The sequence below is a fragment of the Taeniopygia guttata genome, chromosome 18, assembly GCF_048771995.1.
Source record: "Taeniopygia guttata chromosome 18, bTaeGut7.mat, whole genome shotgun sequence".
NCBI classification, from domain to species: domain Eukaryota; kingdom Metazoa; phylum Chordata; class Aves; order Passeriformes; family Estrildidae; genus Taeniopygia; species Taeniopygia guttata.
Window position 1 is genome coordinate 6,879,661 of NC_133043.1, and position 20,272 is coordinate 6,899,932.

The 20,272-nt window shown below is 46.9% G+C and overlaps 2 protein-coding genes across 2 annotated transcripts in view; one reads left to right on the forward strand and one right to left on the reverse strand.

Moving 5' to 3' along the window:
• Positions 1–62: 62 nt before the first annotated feature.
• WDR45B (WD repeat domain 45B) lies at positions 63–14,894 on the forward strand. Its single transcript, XM_030287418.4, has 10 exons — positions 63–395; positions 5,172–5,246; positions 6,946–7,047; positions 7,616–7,703; positions 8,210–8,304; positions 9,640–9,830; positions 11,612–11,697; positions 12,377–12,478; positions 12,983–13,104; positions 13,444–14,894. Exons 1-10 carry the CDS (start codon positions 329–331, stop codon positions 13,548–13,550), a joined length of 1,035 nt encoding a protein of 344 aa, XP_030143278.1. The 5' UTR covers positions 63–328; the 3' UTR covers positions 13,551–14,894.
• Positions 14,895–16,810: 1,916 nt separating this feature from the next.
• The window catches only part of FOXK2 (forkhead box K2), a 42,359-nt gene continuing 38,897 nt past the window's right edge, over positions 16,811–20,272 (reverse strand). The window contains exon 9 of the mRNA XM_030287417.4: positions 16,811–19,049. Within this exon, the coding sequence (XP_030143277.2) occupies positions 18,853–19,049 (197 nt within the window). The 3' untranslated portion in view covers positions 16,811–18,852. The remainder of the gene's footprint in view (positions 19,050–20,272) is intronic.

Here is a 20,272-nt window from a genome sequence, read left to right on the forward strand (position 1 = left end):
CGACTACTCAGCGCTCCTCCCGCCGGCGGCTGGATGGGCTCTGCGCTCGGCAGCGGTGCCTGGCAGGGCCGGAAGCGGCGGCTGCGGCCAGGCGGGACTCGGGCGGACTCGGCTCCGCTCGGCCCGGCTCGGTTCGGCTCGGCCCGGCCCGGCCCGGTTCGGCTCGGTTCGGCTCGGCCCAGCTCGGCTCGGGCGGGTTCGGCTCGGCTCGGCCCGGCTCGGGCGGGTTCGGCTCAGCTCGGCCGCGCTCGGTCCGGCTGGGTTCGGGCTGCCGCGGCGGGCGCCGCCATGGTGTGAGGGGCGGGGGCGGAGGGGCCGAGCCGGAGCCATGAACCTGCTCCCGGCCAACCCGCACGGCAACGGGCTGCTCTACGGCGGCTTCAACCAGGACCACGGTGAGGCTGCGGGCCCGGCGAGCCGGGGGGTGCGCGGAGGGGCCGGGCTGGGGCTGCCGCGGCTCCCGACCCATCCACGCGGGGTCCCGCCCGCGTCCCGCGGCTGCAGCTGCTGGAAGCGGCCGGGAAGGCCGCTGGGTTTAGCGGCTCGCCGTAGCTGTAGCGCTGTGCTGGTGTGTGTGCGCCCAGCGCTTCGCAGAGCTGGGGGGGTGAGGGGACCAGGACCGGGATCAGGACCAGGACCAGGACCAGGCTAGCTGGGGCTTGCTGCGCTTGGATGCTCACCCTGTGTGCCTCCTCAAACCCTGCGCTTCAGGGGCTTCTTTGAGATCTGCTCACGGTTCAGCCCTCTCTCAGTTGAAACGTGGATGAACAATTAAAACTCTGCGATTGTAATAAAGATTTGTAGGGATATGTTTATTCACAGTGCTGTGGACGCATGTGGGGATTTATTGTTCTTTAATGGACATGTGCGCTCTTGAGAACTTCTGATTTTTTTTTTTTATTATCTTGACTAATTTCTATATGTATAGAATTTTACAAAAGGTTTATTTATATTTATTTTGTTGATTTTGCGTTATAATTACAGTTAGTTATACTTGTACTTAGTTTCTGTCAGAAAGTACAGAAAGAACTCCTAGGTTACTCTGTCTTGTTTCTTTTAAGGTTTGAGAAGTCTTTTTTATTTTTTCTTTAACTTTGCTAGTGCTGTAGTTACTAGACTAAACAACATATTTCACTAATGTTAGCAAGCCTAAACTGGTACATGTCACTTAAATCTAAATGGATTTTCACTCTGTCTCACAGTGTAAGTACTCCATGTTCAAAGTGAGTGGTGTAACTGCTTTTTTCTTCCTTTTTACCTGGTTTGTGTTCTAAAAACTGTGGTCAACACTACTAATCACTCTGGCAGGCAAGCAGTGGTACAACAGCCCCCGTGCATCCTTGGCTCATCTTTTCCCTTTGTTAGAGGGGAAGAAGGCCTGCTCCAGAAACGGGGTGCACGTTCCTCATCCTGCTTTGGCAAGACAAAAATAGCACCAGTCTTACGAGTAAGTGTCATTTTTGTGAAATAAGGAGTAGAAGCTCATCATTTTGTAACATCCTTTTGCCTTAACAAGTAATATTATTGCTTAAGACACTCTTGCAGCCTCTGTCGTTGTAGACTGCAGCTCACGTACCTGTTGCTGACGCTGTGGAAGTCGTGTGTAAACATGAATTATTCTGTTGATTTTAGTCAAACGTCTCTGATGACATCTTGGCAATAGCACATGAAGCAGGTAATGAGGTGAGAGCATCTTGGCAGCTCTCTGCTATCCCATAGACATGAAAAGAATAGAATTGTTTGTTTCTTAGCAGCTCTGCACTTATTTTCATCTTGCCTCTCCAACGGAGAGGGAAAAAGATTTTTGAGGATGATCTTAATTTCAGATCTGCAGGGTCTGTAATGGAGCAGTGATATTTGGTGCTTGGTCTGTAGAGCTGTGTAAGAAGAAAAGTTTCTCTTTTGTTGCAAAATGCCTTTAGATCATCATTTAAAGTTACAAAGGCTCCCTTAATTCTGTAGCAATAAATGCACAACATCCCCCTTTTTCAAATGATACCACGTCCAAAGCACCTTAAGTAATTTGTCTTGGGAATCTGTGAGCTGGCAATATTCATGTCCCACCCCACCTCAGCTGGCCAGGCAGTTGAGTGATGACAAAAAACATGAAGAAAATCCACAATTGGCTTGTGTTTGCCAGCTCCTGGAGCTGCTCCTGGTAGGAATGATGACGCTGCACTGCAGGTAACTCAGTGACCTTTTATGAGTTTAGGGCTCTTGTGAAGTGCTGAAGGGCAGGTGATGTTTGGCCACTGAAGGAGAGGAGGGAAAGCTCCCTGCTTCCTTCTTGCTTCTGCTGGGAATAGATTGTGAGTCACTGGAGTGCTGAAGCTCACAAGTGTGGGTGTCTGCATGTAGTGCCACAATAACCTAATTTCTTGGTAATTTAAGACTGGCTGATCCCACAAGGATGGGAGAACAGGAGGAATCATCCAAGAAGTCTCTCTGGGGCTGAATCTCCCTGACTGGCAAGTGATAAAGCAGCTGTGGTTGTTCCACCATGGGCCTCCCTCGCTCTGACTTGAGTGATGCTGGTTTTATATCAGGTGCCTTTGCTACTTCTAGGCTTTAAATTAAAAAGCAAAGAAACAATGTAACACAAAGAAATGGAAGCTGTCAGTTGTTTGAAGTCAGAATATTCTGATTATATTTTCCTCATTTGGAGATTCTGAGCTCCTGATTTCAGACCCTTTCCTAATTCTTTGAGAAGGACACTAAAGTGCTTTTCAGAAATTAAGAGACAAAACATTGAAATAGATGGCCATACCTGTAAATTGCTGATTGTCACTGTTGCAGCCTAAAGCTGCTTTGAAAACTGAGGTGTAGGTTTGTTTTGGTGTGGAAACACTTGACTTATGTATTTACTCTTCTTCAGTGGGCTGGAATGTTGGTAGGCTCCTGTGCTCTTGGCTGTACACAGCATTTGTGGTGCCAAGGAAAACCGCCATGGCAGAAACTGCTGGATATCATCACTTCCCTGTGCTCCACTCCTGCCACTGTGGGGCTTTAGGCCCCAGAGCCTGCAGATTTCTCTGTGCCAACGTGTCCCCTTCAGCATGTGGCATCTTCTAGGCTGGTCATTAATTGAACCCTTCTTTTTTCTGCAGACTTGCGGGAACAAAACTCACTCTGGTCTCCCTGGCACTGTTAGCAAAAAGCACTTTCACTGTGGGAACAAGCATGACTGTGGGTCAGGGCAATAACTCTGTAATCATTACGTGTTTTAAAAAAAGTATCTGAGTTATCTTTTGTCAGTGGCTTTTCAGCTCATCTGTCCCTTCTTCAAAAAAGAGAGGTGCACTTCTTGTGGAAGGAAGTGAGCCTGAGGAAGCTTTCCCTCCTCTGACAGCACCTTCAAGGGTTACAAGCTGTAGCCATCAAATTTGTGATTCCAGTGGAACAGGAGTCAGTCAGATGGGAATCACCAAGCTTCAAATCTGCTCCTGTAGCCTGGAAATGAAGCAGGAACAGGAATCTTCCTGTAGGGTTTTCTTCTCTTGCTTGACTCGAGGGTTGCCGTGCTTGAGAGCCTCCTGTCTCTGTGGGTAGTGATCGACCACATGGGGAATTTCACTGTTACTCACATCCCCACGTTCTGCTGTGTTGGCTTCAGTTAAAAATGTGGATATTCCCAAGGCATTAAAGCAGCCCACGTCTTACTCATGAGGTTGGCCCTGCAGAAAGCTGTAGTGGTGCTGCAGGAGGTGTAAAGTGTGTGTTTGATTGCATCAGGAATGCTGCATTTGGGCTGTTAGGAGCTTCTGGGATCAGCACAACTCAAACCTTACAGCGCTTTCTTACTGCAGAACACCTTTAGCATCCCTTCCCTTTGACTTGGAAATACAATATGGAAGTAGAAAACTGTTGCTGGAAAATAATTATATGGACCAGCTGTGAGGAGCAGATCAGTTCTCATCCTGTACAGCAGTGCTTCATGTAGAGGGAAGGTTTCCATTGCAGTTTGCTCCCTGGCTGTCCCAGTGCTGCCCCAGAGCTGGGAGATCACAGCAGCTCACGCTTACAGACCCAGCTGCCAGAGCAAATCGTGCTGGGAGGGAAGAAAGTCAACAGGGTTCATATCATAGCCTATGGCAATATGGTTGCTAATCCTGCTACAATTATTACATTCACATGATCTACTTTGTGTGTGTGTTTATCTATGTAAACAAGAACTTTGTGTTATTACAGTATCTTGGACAGGGTGAAGTTGTACCTGGGAGTCTTTTGGTTTAAGGGCATAGGTTGTTTTGTTTTGTTTTCTTCCCCCACATGCCCTGTGATTGTTGGAGTGTCGAGTTTGGGGAAGGGTTGTGTTTAGACAAAGCTTCTCAGCTTTTATTTGAGGGGTTCAAATCATTGCAGTACATAAGAATAGAACCAGAGTAACTGGAATTTACGTTCCAGTACCTCAGAGATCTTTAACTGGATTTTTGGTACAGTACATAAGAATTGTGAGCAGCCAACCTGCCCTCAGGGTGCTGCCAGTGACAGCAGCTTGGTGGCTTGTCACTGCTGAGTTCACAGTGGCATTTCTTTGTACCAGTGCCTGTGTTCACCTGTGGGCAGGACAAGGGACTGGCAGCTTAATGGATTCCACTAAAGAAGCACATACTTCTATATAAAAAGTAACTGCAATTATTTTCCAGAGAGTTTTAATCTGGCTTCTGCTTATGTCCTGGGTTAGACTTCAGCTATTGGCATGTAATTATTACATTGGTACAGCAGTGAGCTCTTGTTAGCACAGTTGGAAAAGCTGTTTGATGAGCACCATGCTCTGGAAACATCCACAGCAGAGTTGTAACCATGAGGTTAATTTGGATCTATTAAGTAAGGAGGGAGCTCACTTCATAACTGTTGGACCATAAACATTAAAATGCTGGTTTCCTGCACTCTAGTGCATGGCACAGGATCCAGGTGGGTTGGGAATTGGTTTCCTTCTCTTTTGTTGTTTTCTTACCTGCCTAAAACCAATACCAAGACATTTGCACCAGGCCAGCATGGAGGACAACTTCTCTGGAAGATTTTCACTAACAGAGCCTGTGAGTGCTCCAGCTTGAGTGTAACCATGCAGTCATTGAGCAATGCTTTCCTAACCCTCTGGCTCTTGCTTCCTTCTTGAGTGTATCTGGCAATTACTATATATATGTGTATATATGTGCTTTTTACCACAGGATGCTTTGCATGTGGAATGGAAAATGGATTCCGAGTTTATAATGCAGATCCACTCAAAGAAAAAGAGAAACAAGGTAAAACACTTACTTATTACACCATGCTGCTCTGTGTTGGGAGCTCAGCCTTCTCATTTTTACCTGACTGATTCTTGCTCAGCTTTCACTTTTCCATCCCTGGAAGGCTCCTGCTGGTCCCACAGGGACTCTCACTTGTGCCATTGCCTGGTCAAAAGTCTCCGTGCTGTTAATTTGCACAGTTGGCTGATGAGGAATTTGTCTCAGCTTCTGGCAGAGTTGTATTTGCTGTTGCTAATGTTTGTAGCCTGGGTAGGAGAGGCATTTCCTGGGTATTTACGAGCAGGAGGAGTCGCTCCCTGCAGCCATCAGAAGTTGTTCTGTTCTTGTGTGCTGATCTGGATGATCCAGCATGGCAGTAAGACTCCAGGCTTCTTCCTGGAGATCTCAGTGTAACATTTCTCATACTCAAGAGTATTGTCTGCAAGAGCACTGAGAGGTCAGACCTCTAATGCTCTAAATCTTACCTTCTATGTAAGCTTTAAAAATCTGGGTGGGTCTTAATGTGGTAAAGCTACTCCTATGTCTTAACTGAAGTCAGTAAATGAGCTGTGTTAACAGTAGAGCTTTTTATCAGAAAGCAAACAAAACTGAGTCAAAATATGGGAAACTGAAACTGAGCCATGTCATTCTAACCCTAAATATAGGAAGTGTGCTGCTAAACAGGTTTCTCAGCACTTTCAGCCTATGGTGAGAAAACGGATTTAATTAAGAGGAAAAATGTACTTAAACTAACAATTCCTGCAAAATCAGCCACACTTTCACTTGCTACTGCTGTAAGGATTTTAGTCACTGTTCACATGGCCAAAGCTGACAAACTATTTCCTGCTCTTAACAGTAAATTCTTCCATAAGCAACATGCCTTGGGCTATCACTTGTGACATTGTTCTTGAAGAGTCAGGATTCAGCCTGAAGTCCTGCAGAGCTGCTTGTCAAAACTCTCCCTTTCAGCAGCTTTGGATGGAGATACTTCCAGCACTCCTGTGGTGAAAAGTTTGTTATGAGTCAGATTGCCTTTTCCCTGTGGGTTCTGAGAGCTCTCACTGAACTGGCTGCGTAGGCACAGAGATCCTGTTCATTGTTCATGTGGGTTTAAACCTGCCCAAGACACTCCCAGCTGGAGCTTGTCCATTTGATTTTCTCTGTAACCCAGTATGAAACCAAATCTTGTTGCAACCCCAATTTGTCTGTCTTGCATCCAGGAGTTCCAAGAAATTCCCATCCAAGCAATGATTCATTCAGTGCTCTAACACAGATTCAGAACACATTACACATTCTCAAATTGTTTCAGGTTATCCCTTGTTGATACAGTAGACCATTTTGTCACAGTGATAACACCTCTTCATAGCAGAATGTGCTGTCCTGCTTTAAATGCTTTAATGCAGTCAAGAGGAGGATCTGGTGCAGAAAGGGGCAGTGTTCAAGTACAACTGTTCAGGAAGGAAACACAGCACTCAGAAGTGCTGTTGAAGAAGCCACAAGGGCTTGTATGAAATCCAGGGCTTTACTGCTCCAGTATGAAGAACTTTCAGTAATCCACATTCTCTGGTTTTTAAGGGCAGCCAGGGCAGGAAGATACTCTTCTTCTCAGGTGCCTGAGAAACGTGCTGGATAGTACAAGCTTTTCTTGTAACAGTTGTAAAAATTAGATGGCACTTTAACCAGTTCTGACACCTCAAATAAAATATTTGTCTTGCAGAGTTTCTAGAAGGTGGTGTCGGCCATGTGGAAATGTTGTTTCGTTGCAACTATTTAGCACTAGTAGGTGGAGGAAAAAAGCCGAAGTACCCACCCAACAAAGGTGAGCCTGAGGGGTGGGCCCTGCAAGGCCCTGCCCTGTGTGACACTGCCAGAGCTCCAACAGCAGGGCCTGAGCTGTGTCCTGAAGGTCCGGTGAAGGGGATGCTGCTGGCAGGTGTAAGTCACCGTGGTGCAGTGCTGACAGGCTGGTACCTGCAGGGACTCTCTCCAGGGCCTGCTGACCTTCTCGCAGTGAGCTCTGCAAGGAGCAGGAAGCTCCCTGCCTGGCAGGCTTTGTAGGAAAATGTGCTACTCTTTTCAACTGCTGCATTAGTTCTTCCATAAGTCTCAGAGCAAACAAAAAATAGCTGCTTTTCTATAGAATATCTTTATTGTGAGTTTTTGTGGTTGGAGTTGACCAGCTCCTGCCTGCACAAGTTACCGTGTGAGTGAGGGGCTGATACATAGTGGCTTGATGCCTTCTGGTTAGCAGAATGCCTGTCTGCAGCTGCTGAACCATGGGGTGGATCCCTTGATGAGACTGCTGGGGAGCTGCAAGTTGTTACAAAGCGAGCTGTGGATCTTTGAATATTCCTCGATGGTCTAATGCAATCTCTGCACTGTTCTAGTCATGATCTGGGATGACCTGAAGAAGAAAACTGTCATTGAGATAGAGTTTTCCACAGAAGTCAAAGCAGTGAAGCTGCGAAGAGACAGGTAGGTACAGCAGGGACACCCAGCTTGGCTCTGTGCTCCTACTCACTTCCAGCTGCTTGTAAAAGGAAAAAGATCCTGCTGTAAAAGCAGCAATTGAAACAGGCTTTTGGGGCCAGAGTATCAGGTGTAAACAGGCCACAGTTCAAGTGCACTGCTATGTGAAGCCTTGGTGAAAAGCCACAAGATTTCCTGGTCCCCTAATGTAGGGAAATATTCTCCTGTGGCTCCTGCTGGTTTCAAGGTATGGAGGGAAGAAAATTCCAGCAGATCCCTGGAGCAAGAGCAGCTGTGAACAGCTGGAGTCTGTGTTTGCGTGGGTGGAGGGGCTGGATAAAAGTGCTTTGCAGGCTTATCACTGCGTGGCTGCGGCAAGGCTGGGAGTCTCTTGTGGGGGAGGGCAGGAGGAATGTGGCTGTTAAATCAGTTGAAAGTCTTTGCAGAGCTGAATGAATGTTTGTGTCCCTGTTTTATCCACCCGAGTCACAGGAACTTCTGGTCTGTTGCAGAATTGTGGTTGTCTTGGACTCGATGATTAAAGTTTTCACCTTCACACACAATCCCCACCAGCTGCACGTCTTTGAAACCTGCTACAACCCTAAAGGTTAGTTGTACGTGTGGGCTGGAGAATGGAAGCAGGTTTATTGTGTTCTTGACATGCCATTTATCTTCAGCTGCCTCAGTCAGTTCTTTAGAAGTCATTAAACACTTACTGCACTGCAGTCGTGTCCTTTGGAGATGCTCATGTGTTTATAGAATGGTTATTAGAATTTATAAATACTTGGCCCAGAAAAGCTGTTTCCTGTGCTCATGTTATAGATGAGATTTCTGCAGAGCTGTAGGCTTTTTTCTGCAAAGAACCTGTATTTTTACTGGAAGGGTAATTATACACACAAATTCTAGTAAAATGCATCATTTCTCTTTCCTAAGAGACCTGGAGGTGTTGAGCAAACTCTCCTGTTAAAAAGAGCGCAGTGAGCAAATGGATGCTGTTCTTTTTACATAGCAAGGCCTGGCTGTGGCTGTGTTGGACCAAGGGAGGAGCTGATTCAGTGATGGCAGCAGGAGCTGGTGAAGGGCTCTCTGCAGGGCTGGCAGTGGCTTGGAGGAGTGTCAGCAAGGGTGGAGCAAACACTGCCTGAAAGTGCTGAACAAGGGGTGCAGGCAGTGCTTGACTGGTGGAGAGGACCAGCTGGGATGTCAGGAGGGTGTTTTCTCCACCACATTGTACAGGATTGGAATCCCCATCTCTGAGGGTTTTCATGCCTGCCTGGAGCAGACATGGCATTGCTGTTATGGAATCCCAGCCTGCATGCAGCTCCAGCAGCCTGACTGACTGACAGGCAGGGGATGGAGGAAGAGGAGGCTTTTTCTTGTGCTGAGGTTTCAGGAATTCACTTGGCATCCGCAGAACACCTGGGATTGGTGATTTACCTTAAATGGGCCACAAAACATTATAAAGACAAAAGTGCCAGTGCTGTAAGATCCAAGCTGAAACACAAATTAACAATAGTTTCACTGATGGAGCAGAAGTTCAGGCGTCATCTCTGATAAACTCTTACCCTTTCTGAGCTGCTAAGGAGACCTTTTAACTTCTTCTTAAAATAACTCTCATGTAATGGACTGACTGCACTGATCTGCAAAATCACTCAGATTCTGGATAACCACAACTGGATTACATTGAAATAAAGGGATGATAGCAAGTTAAAATTATGCTGCTCCTCTGCTTAACTGTGCTCTGCACTCATGGACAGATAATGTTTTGGGACTAGCAATTAATGTAATGGCACTAGCCATTAAAAAAGATTTGGATTTACTCCATGGGTATTTGTTTATCCTGAAATGATCAATATTTTAGAAACTTACATTTGAAAAGTTGATTAGGTTATGGAAATGATTGAATTGTTCTCTTTTTTCTTTTTTTTCTTGTGTCTTTCAGGTCTCTGTGTCCTTTGTCCAAATAGTAATAATTCTCTTCTTGCATTTCCTGGAACACACACTGGGCACGTGCAGATCGTGGATCTGGCTAACACGGAGAAGCCTCCTGTGGACATCCCAGCTCACGAAGGAGTCTTGAGCTGCATTGCTTTAAACCTGCAGGGAACAAGGATTGCAACAGCATCAGAAAAAGTAAGAATGATGTCCCCTGCCTCTGACTTACTGTGTGTTCTAGTGTAGTGAGATAAAATAGCAAGTCACATCCTTTGGAGGAAAGACAGAAATACCTAGTGGGAAAATTTGCCACTGAGCTGTGCACTCTCAGTCTTTACCTTCCCTGCTCCTCTGGGATGCCCAAACAGCCGACAGCCAAGGGCTGTGCCTGAGGTAGGATTTGTTTTAGCTGGCTGTAGCAGTGATTCTTCAGTGACATTTCAACACAACTTGTCTTTGATGTGTTCAAGAGATACTGTTAGTTTTCTAAAAAAGCATTTGTGGGGGGAGCTTATTTGCATTCTTCAGCTTTATTATTTTCTGCTTAAATTCACTCCAAACCCACTGGCTAAAGAAATACCTGTAAAAGTTCAGTTGTACTGGCGGGCTCTGTTCTGCTCTGGCTTAGCTCCTGTTACAGAGCAGGACAGGGTGGGTGCCCAGTCCCTTTCTGCCCCCTCACACCCAAAGGGAGCATATGGCCACGTCTTCCACAGGGCTGAAGAGACAGGACACTGACAAGAACGGGAACTTAGGGTGCAGTGCAGATCCCCTGTGCTGGGCTGAGGCACAGAGGCAAACAGAGCTGCCTTCTCCCTGGGAACCACAGAGGGACCTGCCAGGGCATTCATCTCCCCAGGGAACATCACGCAGATGGACCTTGAGGCAAGCACAGCTCTTGCTGCCTTCTTCCACTCAGCTGAAATCAGTTTCTTAAGGACAAGCCAAATTAATCCAAGGAGTTTCTGTTTCACATAGTTTCTATTGCCCAGCCTGTCACTCAAACAGTTTAAAAAAAGAAAATGTCTCTCTTAAGCGTAATGATTTCATGTCTTCTAAACAGAGTTCTAAAAGCTGCCAACTCCATTGCTAAATAGAGCCATTATCTGCTGCGTTTGTATTAAACATTCCTTGTTTTGCATAGAGAAGAAGTTCAAGCAGCTTTTATTTTCCAACTGAACTAGGAGTCTGAGCACAGTCAGCAAACATCTCAAGGCTGTCTCTTAAATCCAAACTAAACTATGTTTACCAAGTTTTTCCCTGCTGGGTAGTTATTTCCTGGTGTGTTAACCAGGTGTGTCACAGGAGCTGTGGGTGGTGATGCCTACACTGTACACCCAGTCATCCTCAGAGGAAAGCAGCACTGATTTGTTGATCACTTTGTTTGGGACTCCCTGGCTCGTTGTGCAGCTCTGCTGTCAGGCTGGGTGGCTCCAGCTGAAGGAGTTCCCCAGTGCAGAGTTCTGTCACCTGACTGGGCCGTGCCTCAGACTTGGATCAATCCAGATCATAAGCGTGTGGTAACTGATTCTTCTGAGTTATGTCAGCAGTTTTAAGACAAGACCAGCCACATCTTGATTATACTTAGTGGGAAAGAATTGCACAGCAGCAATGAAAAATGCAGTAGTACTGAGGGGAGCATGGCAGAAGTGACCCACAGATCCTGGGCACACTCTACGCCAACCAGTGTCTGCAAAACAGGGCCAGGGCTGCAGCAGTGCCTTAGAACTGAACTAAAAGTGATTTCCTGAGTTACTAACTGACAAGATTGTACCCTAAAGCATTATCACATTGTGGTGATGGTGTCGGGGGAAACTAGTGTTCTTCCCTGAAATTAAGAGAGGTTTGCAAATCTACCAAGAAGAAAACCCCAGCAGTGGGTGCAGGGGCATGCTGGTCAGACAAAATTTTAGGATGCATTCACAGATGTAAAGATAGTCTTCTGCCTTTCCTAATACAATGCTTGATTCCTTTCCAAGGGGACCCTCATAAGAATATTTGATACTTCATCAGGGAATTTAATCCAGGAGCTACGTCGAGGATCACAGGCAGCCAATATATACTGGTACGTGCAGCTGCTTCTGTGCCATCTGTGGTCTGGCTGTGCTGAGCCCCTCAGCCAGCACAGGATGGCTGTGCTACCCTGGCTGCCTCTGCATCTCCCTCTGGGCTCGCTGCTGGGAGGAGAAGGCGGGAGCTGGGAGCTCTGTGAGGCCTGGCACAGGCTACAGGACCAGGGACAGAGCTGTGGCTGTTGCCAGGCCCTGACTCTCCTCAACCCAGGTGGGAACTGGGGGATGCTGAACTTCCCACTGACACCCAGGGAGTGCCCTGATGCACTTGAACACTGCTCAGGGGCACTGGGGCGAGCTTGGGGGCAAGGGGAGCTTTATCCCCACATCCTTATGTGCAGGGGAGCACCCAGGGCAGAGGTGTGACTGTCCCAGGAGCAGGGAAACCCTCTGCCCACTGCCCATGAAAACTCCCATTCCTCTGCCAAGCCCTGCTGCGGGGTAGCAGTTGCAAATTCTGCCCACTCCTCAGAGCAGAGCAATGTCACAGTGACCAACACTGGTGGTGTCCATGGCAGGGCTGCTGATGCTGCCACTGCAGGCCCTGTTCATCCCAAAGCAGCCCCTGAGCAGCCCCTGCTGGGCTGGCACAACTGCAGCAGCAGAACTGTCTGTGCCAGGGCTGTGGGTCTGTCCCAGGAGAAATCCTGCAGCTGTCTGTGTTCTCTGCAGTATTAACTTCAACCAGGATGCTTCCCTCATCTGCGTCTCCAGTGACCATGGCACAGTCCACATTTTTGCTGCAGAAGACCCCAAAAGAAATAAGCAGTCAAGGTAGGGATGGAGCCCTTCTGAAGCCCTGGGAGGTGGTTCTTGAGCTTTGAATTGCATTTAGAACACTGGCCATGTCGCTCAGTAGCAAGATCTTCACACTGCTGAAGGTGGAAAATTTTATCAGCTGGGCTGGCCTGAAGCTGCAGATTGAGTAATCTCTGGTAATTGCCAAGTTCCTGCTGTCCTTTGAGGGGCTGTAGCATTTCAGTAGAGGGTCAGTGTAGGTTTTAGTGGACCTTAGGATGAACATATGTTGTGGGCACCTTTCCCTACTAAAAATCAATCCTTCTGGCAGTTTTTGCAGTCACTTAAAGCCAGCAAGGTAATTGTAGTGTCTCCCTTCCTGCAAGGGGAAATTACTCATGTTATCTGATTCTTACTCAAATAAAAAGCCAGTAAAAAAATCAAGTGAAACCTGCACTTTGTTCAGTCACTCCAGCAGCTCTGAATCCACCCTAGTCAACACCAACCTGTTAATGTCTTCTTTCCTGTTTTCTCTTTCAGTTTGGCCTCTGCCACCTTTCTCCCCAAATACTTCAGTTCCAAATGGAGTTTTTCCAAATTCCAGGTTCCCTCAGGCTCTCCGTGCATTTGTGCCTTTGGAACAGAGCCAAATGCTGTCATAGGTGAGTGTTGGAGGCATCCCCAGGTTCTGGCTGGAGAACCAGGCTTTGAACTGTGCTGGCTTGGAGGGAGGGAACGCTCTGCTGAGACAGGGCTGAGTGTCCCTGTCCCCCAAGAGCTCTGGCTGTCCCACTGCCCAGGGAGGGAGGCACGAGGCTGGCACAGCACAGGGCTGGCACAGCACAGGGCTGGCACAGCACAGGGCTGGCACAGCACAGGGCTGGTGGCTCAGGGCTCCCCCCAGAACACCTCTGTGAGTCTGGAGGGCAGCTCACACTGGGGCTGGAGCAAAGGAAAGCACCTCTGGCACAGCCCCCTGACCCTGCTTGTTTGTGTTGCAGCAATATGTGCAGATGGCAGCTACTACAAGTTCTTATTCAACCAAAAAGGAGAATGCTCAAGGGATGTGTACGCTCAGTTCCTAGAAATGACGGACGACAAGCTTTGACTGAGGGGAGAGGAGTGCACGGCTCAAAGCACTGCCTCGACCACCCGAGCCTTTGAGGGACAGTTCTGAGTGCCCAGCACTGATCCACAAGTTCAGCAGAGCTCATGGAGAAGCCTGGCTCAACATGATCACAAACAGCTCTGAAGTAGTGGACTACATATGTTTGTTCTCATTTCTGCAAGTATTCATCATTAAAATCTCTTTGGGTTACTGTCACCAACTCAAGTTTTCAAGATGTGGCTTTCAACAAGCTTGTGCCTATTGGGTTTCTCTTTAGTCTAAACTGTGACATGCCTGTAGCTCCAACAAGAGTGCCTGCCACAGGAAAAGCTCTGCAGGGGCTGTCCACACCTTTGGCTGGCTTTAGGAAAAGGGATGTGAAACCAGAAGATTTTAGGCATTGCTTTAGTTCCACTGCATGGCTGGGAGCAGGGGAACACTCTGGGTCATGCTCTCTCCACCTGGAGTCCTGCCTCCTCCCTCCCCTGGCACAGCTGACAGAGAAGGTGACGAGTATGGAGATCAAGTCCTGCTTGTCCTCTGACCTGTGCCCGGGGCTGGGTGGTGCTGGTGGTCCTGTGGCCCCTGCCAGTGCTGCTTCAGGTGAGGGATCAGCATCACTTGTCCAAGGTGCCAAACTCTGAAGCAGCTGGAGGCAGTTTTGGGCAAGGGCTGACCCACCCCCCCTCTCCTGTGTGGGCACAGCAAGCACCCAGGCCCTGTAGTTGTAGAGCTGATTCCTTCCATAAGCCAGCAGTCGGTACTGGTGTGACAGCCGAGAAACTGCTGCCAAACTGCTGCCAAACTGCTGCAGCTGGGAGGCTGGAGAGGCCGTGGCCATGTCCAGCACAAGAACTGAACAAGGTGGCAGGAAGTTCCATGTCTGCAATGGCTTTAACCTTGCAAACTTGTCTTTTTTTTTTTTTCCCTTTGAGCTGTCGCATACTATTGCTGCTGGCCCAGGGACAGGTAGGTTAGACTTGTACACTCTTCCCCAAAAATTGTTCCCCTATTTCCTGCTGACCTAAGGCACAAGCTCCTAACCCAGAACCTGAGATAGCCCCAAGTTCGGCATCTGTGGCACTAAACACTGGGGCAGGGAGGTCTTGTTCTGAAAGCTAATTTCACAGATGCTTCAGCCCTGACACTCTGTGACTTCAGCTGCAAACTCTAACTTTGACAAGTCCCTTTTAGTGTCATGTAACCTACTAAGGACTAACTTACCATGTTGATGTCGAGGTTGCATGTTGCTTTTATGCGTATTTAACCACAGAAATTGTTTTGCACACTTATTTGTAATATGTTATTTCTTTTAAATAAAAGTGACTAACTTTGCTGTATTCACTGATGGTCACAGCCATGGTTTCCATTGCTCCAGGCTGGGGGAATAAACGTGTGAGTCGGTAGTGGTGGCTGGTGAAGGACAGGAGCTGAATCTGCTGCATGAGGAGGGGAGAGGAGCACATGTGCCACTGCCTGGGACATGCAGCTTGCTGTCTGTCCCAAAACAAGTCCAACTTCCCAGTGCAAACCAGTTCTTGTTCAGCACTTACCTCACCATTCCCCATCCTGGGCTGGAGCAGCAGGAGGCCTGGAAGTGTCATCTCCTGGAGAAGGCTGCGATGGGGCAGCGCTGCTCGATGGAAATCCCCTCTGGCTGTGCAGGTGGGAGCTGCTCCTGCTGCAGCACCAGGAAACTGCTGCACTCCCCAGCCAGCCCCTGCCTCTGCTCCAGCAGCTCTGCTGGGCCTCAGCTGCTGCTGCACCAACCCCCTGCCCTCCTCTTCCATTACCCTAGAGCTGACAAGAGACAACAAACACATTTCTGGGGAACATTTAAACTCTTCTAAATGTGTAAAGTTTCCCCTAAACCTCTGCTCCAATGTGGCAGCAGGAATGAAAACAACACACCTGTGCAGGCAGCCTGCAGTGCTGCAGTAACCCTGGAATGCTCTAACACACCTCAGATTTCTTGTGCTACCTGCAAATGGATGTGATTAGTACAGCTGTTTCACAGGAATCAAATCAGCAGAGGACTGAGTCTTCCCGGCTGGTGCTGCCTCCAGCTTGCTCTGGCAGTGCTGCAGCACTCCTGTGGATGGATCACCCAGCGTTTGCTCAGCTCTACAATCAAATGGAACAGCCTCAGTCACTCGCTGGGAGAAGGAATGGTGCTCTGAGGGCTGTGGGCCCTGCACCGGGCACTGATGGGCTGCTGCTACCACATGGCCACAGGATCACCCCCAGGAAAGCAGAGAGCTCCCACAGCAAGTGGGACAAAACCTACTGGCACCAGCATCTGCTCTTAAAGCACAGGGGTGAGCAGTTCCTTGTGTATTAAAAAGTAACTCAACGCCTTCTCTCCCCACTTTGCCACCTCTCTCCACAGTACCTGTGTCACAGTTCAGAATCCTGACAGGAAAACGAATGAGTCAGTGCACTGAATTCCACAGTAATTCAGGTGTCTGCCAGCAGATACTGTGGAATAAAAGATTGCTTTCAGAACCTTTAGGTACAATAAAGGAGAAAACACAAGATTAATCAGTGCAGTTGGAGATGTAAGACACGACCAGTTCTTACAGGGCAGAAGGGCCGTGTTGGACACAGCAGCCCCAGGATGGCACCAGCTGGGGCTGGGTCACAGTGCTCTGCCTGCCCCTGGGGCACAGCAACAATTACACCACTTCACTGCCTCCGTGCTAAGCTCGTGTCTTCTTTTTCCCCGAGGACTGTGTTTGTTCAGACCGTTCAGACCCTGCTTTCTCTGCAAGGAACAGGCTCTGCCCATGCAGCTCTGAACACCACAGCCCTGCCCAGCACTTCCACAGCCATCCAAGGCACGTGGAGTTGGGTTTCTCCCCAGCTTTTGAAAGCATTGCCATGAAAACCTGACCCAGCTTCCAGCAAAGTTCTCCTGGTCCTTGAAAGCGTTTCCCCAGCTGCTGAGAACAGAGACTGCAACCAGTGCAGGAAAAGGGGATCAGACACCAAACCCACATTCATGACAGTGACTCCAGAAAGTGACATCTAAAATTTACTTACAGAAATAATGATCCATCTAAGGCAGACGCGTTCCTGTGCCCTCCTGTGCCCCAAACAGTGCAAAGCCCTGGCAGGGCCCAGCCCCAGGCCCCTCCATGCCCGTGGCTCCTGGGATGGCTGGAAGGGGCACCTTGGCCTGGTGGGGCTGCCACAGAAGCTGCATTAACCCCAAATATACATCATATTCCAAACACACTTGTTGAGTAATTTCAACTTAGTTAATTTGCTGAATAAAATTTAATTTTATTTAAAAAAATCTTATACACTATTATTCACCTAGCCCTAGTGTGAACAGATTCTCACTTCTGAAAATAAACCACATTCTAGTCAATTCATTCAACACCAAATTAAATTACTAGTACTGGATTTTTTTTTCTTAAAAAAAGTATGTTAAAACTTTACTTTTTTTTTTATTTTTAAAACCTCTAAAGAAAACGTTGCAATTGTACAGAAATGCTTCTTTTCAGGTTATGCTTTTTTTTTTAAATGCCTGTTATAAATCCAGCTTGTGTAGAGTTTTTTTTTCATAGTTTTTTAATGTATTATCTGCAGAGACATTGTAACAGTTCCATTGTGTGGATGAACACAAAACTTGTACACATTTCTCATATTTGGTCTTTAGGTAAATAGTTTCCAAAAGCTGCCTAAAATAACCACTCCAAACTGTTCAGTCCATCATGAAAATACAGTTTTTCCTTTCGTAGCAGGAAAGGAAATATAAATAATGCATCTTTATTACAGAACAGGACAAAAACCAGATTCCGATGGAGCCATCTCCGGCTCCCACTCACCTGGCTGCAGGAGGAACTAAGACGTTGTGTGAGTTGAAGACTGAACAGCAGCCTTGTTTCAATTGAATTTTGAAATGTAAAGTGGAATCTATTACCACATTAAAGTGAGAAATTACCGATACATTTTAAAATGTTCAACTGCAGAACACACACTTAAAAAAAAAAAAAAAAAGTATTACCATAATCTGGTAGCCACTGTTAGAAAACCACAACAGCTACTGGTCATGGAGACCCCGAGGTCAGTGTCTGACATCAAAGTGTTACAGAGAAACGGGGCAGATTAATTTCTACTGAAGGGTGCTTAAGCTTAAAAATATCGAATATACCTCTGACAAGATAATTTTACTCTTTTTAAAAGGACTCGTGATAAAGAATTTTATCTTTCTAAATGAAGAACAGTCTGTTATCTTAAACATACACAATATTAAGCGAGACTCTTGTTTTACTTTAGACTGGAAAAATATGCCAGGGACAGTCAAAGTCAACACAAAGTAACAAACAGCAAAAGGTAGCAGAGAGAGAAACAGGTAAGTGCAGCTCTGGTCAAATCCATAGCAGTTCTTTACGTCAGTTAACGGCTCATTTACATCAGAGTTTCTAATCAGTTACATGCAAGCCCAAAGAAGCGTTTGATCACTACACATGGTAATAAAATTTGATTAAATTTATCAGGCAACTGCTAAAATATGAAAATTTGCAGATGTAATAAAGTAGCTTTATCTGAACTTGAACAGGACAGACAAAAGTAAATCATTCCGTTGGTTAAAAAAACCCTACATTCAGTTTTTTACCAAACAAAATTTCACATGAAAAGTAGTTGTGTGATTCCAAAGTTTCCGAAGTAGAAATGGAGTGATTTGAAATGTCAAAGACCCCATTGTTTTGCAAAGAAATGAAAATACACCTCAAAAATTTCTAATTCCACATGTGAACAACAAAATACTGCATATCTATCAACAACTGCATGGGTGGGTGGTTCGGAAAGGCTTAGCTGCCACGGTGTCGGAATGGCTCCTGCCTCTGTTCCCTTTAGGAATTTACAATCGGTTGAACCAGTCACACTAAGCGCTATCATGCTGCCGTTACACTGAGATCCTCAGTCCTGGGAAAAATCTGACAGATCCTGTTAAAGCTGCAGCCCTCCCAGCACACACGGTCCGTGGGGCAGGAGGGGCGGGGACACAGCCTCTACAACAACATGGTTCTGCAGTTTGACTTTAAATTACCAAGTTTTAAGGCCACCTGTGTTGGGTTTTGTTTCAGTGCTGAAAGTTGAAGTCTGATTCACAGGGCCCCTTTCCCCACTGCGTGAGAACATGTTCCAACATTTTAGGTGTTAGATTTAAGTGTCTCCTTTTGGCACCACGGAGTTTGTTTTTGTTGGTTTTTTTTTTGTGTTGGTTTTTTTTTTTCTTTTTGTAGCTTTTTTTTTTTTTTTAAAAAAAAAAAAGAAAACTCCCCTAAAGTTTCTAGTTCTGGCTGCCTTTGTCACTCACTGCCACGGGTGGGGTGTCCACGTTCACAGCTATGACTATGCTCTCTCCATCCTCTGTTTTGATACGTTTGAGTTCCTGCTGTTCCGACTGGTCTCCGTTCTGGCGCTTGGTGGGGAGCGACGCCGATGCGGACGCGTGGGTTGCTAACATATGCAAAGGACTTGCAGCAGCTGCAAAAAGGAGAGCAAAAACTTCAGCACCCTGATCCTTGTCAAATCACATACACAATACTGAGTTATGCAATTCTATTGTACAATAAGGAACCTGAGTTCCTTACAGAGACCAAGCAATGCTGCCAAGCTGCTCTGCTGAGAGCAGGACCTGAAAGCAGCTGCTTTACTGCACATGGAAAATGGAACAGGATTTGCTCTGCATTTCTTTCTTCTCAGATGGCACCAACCTTCTTTCAGCAAAGACAAACACACCAATGTGTGTGAACACAGATGTGTGTGAACACAGACAAACACAAATCTGTGTTTCTGTAGGCCCAGTTCCCACTTTGCCTGAGAATTACCTGGTTTCTTGCTGCTTTAGGAGTTACTGTAACAAGAGACCAGGACCTGGAGCACACCTCACTCCACACAAACACACACAGAGACAACAGCGGGAAGCATCACAACTCTACTCCTGTGTGCAGCCACATTCCCTGCACACCCTCCAGCCCTCAGCTGCTGGCTCAGGGAACGTCTGGAAATCAGCTGAGTTTTCAGAATCCAGGAAAAAGAGAAAAAGAATTATTTCTTACTTTTAAAAATAGCTTTTCAGTACATTTCACATGGCTCTCAGCGCTATTCACACATCCCTTCTGACACAGAAAGTGCACCTCAAGTCTGACTGTGATGCTTTTGCTGCTCTTAAGCTGGAAGTGAAGTGGCAGCAGCCAGAACACTGACCTATAAATGTCAGTGATGGCAAAGGAATAAAAAGGAAATGAAGGAGAAAGGCTTTTGAGCAGAAATGCAGGTAATGAATTGATGTAAGACAGCCCTAAAATTATTTCTGTAAACATATGACAAAAAACCTCTCCTCCAGTATCAGATAATACCTAAAACAAAGCTGTTAGAACAAGCTGTGAGGACCTGCCAGCAGAGCAAACCTGCCCATGCTGGGAGCAAGAGGGAATGTGTGCAATGATGACAAAGCACTGCTGCCCACTCAGCCTGCCAAGGCCCAGAGGGGAATGATGGATTGAGACATGAACCACCTCAAAACCTTACAGAATTTTGGTCTTTTCAGTACAGGTTCAATAAAATCATAATAAAAAGTACCAGTTCAAAGAGCCAACCCACAAACAAGTTCTGGTTTTCCTGTTGGTGGCTTCCAACAAACCACCTGGGAGCAGGCACCATTTTAACAGCTCTGATTTACAGGAGCTTCTTTTAAAAGTTCTTGC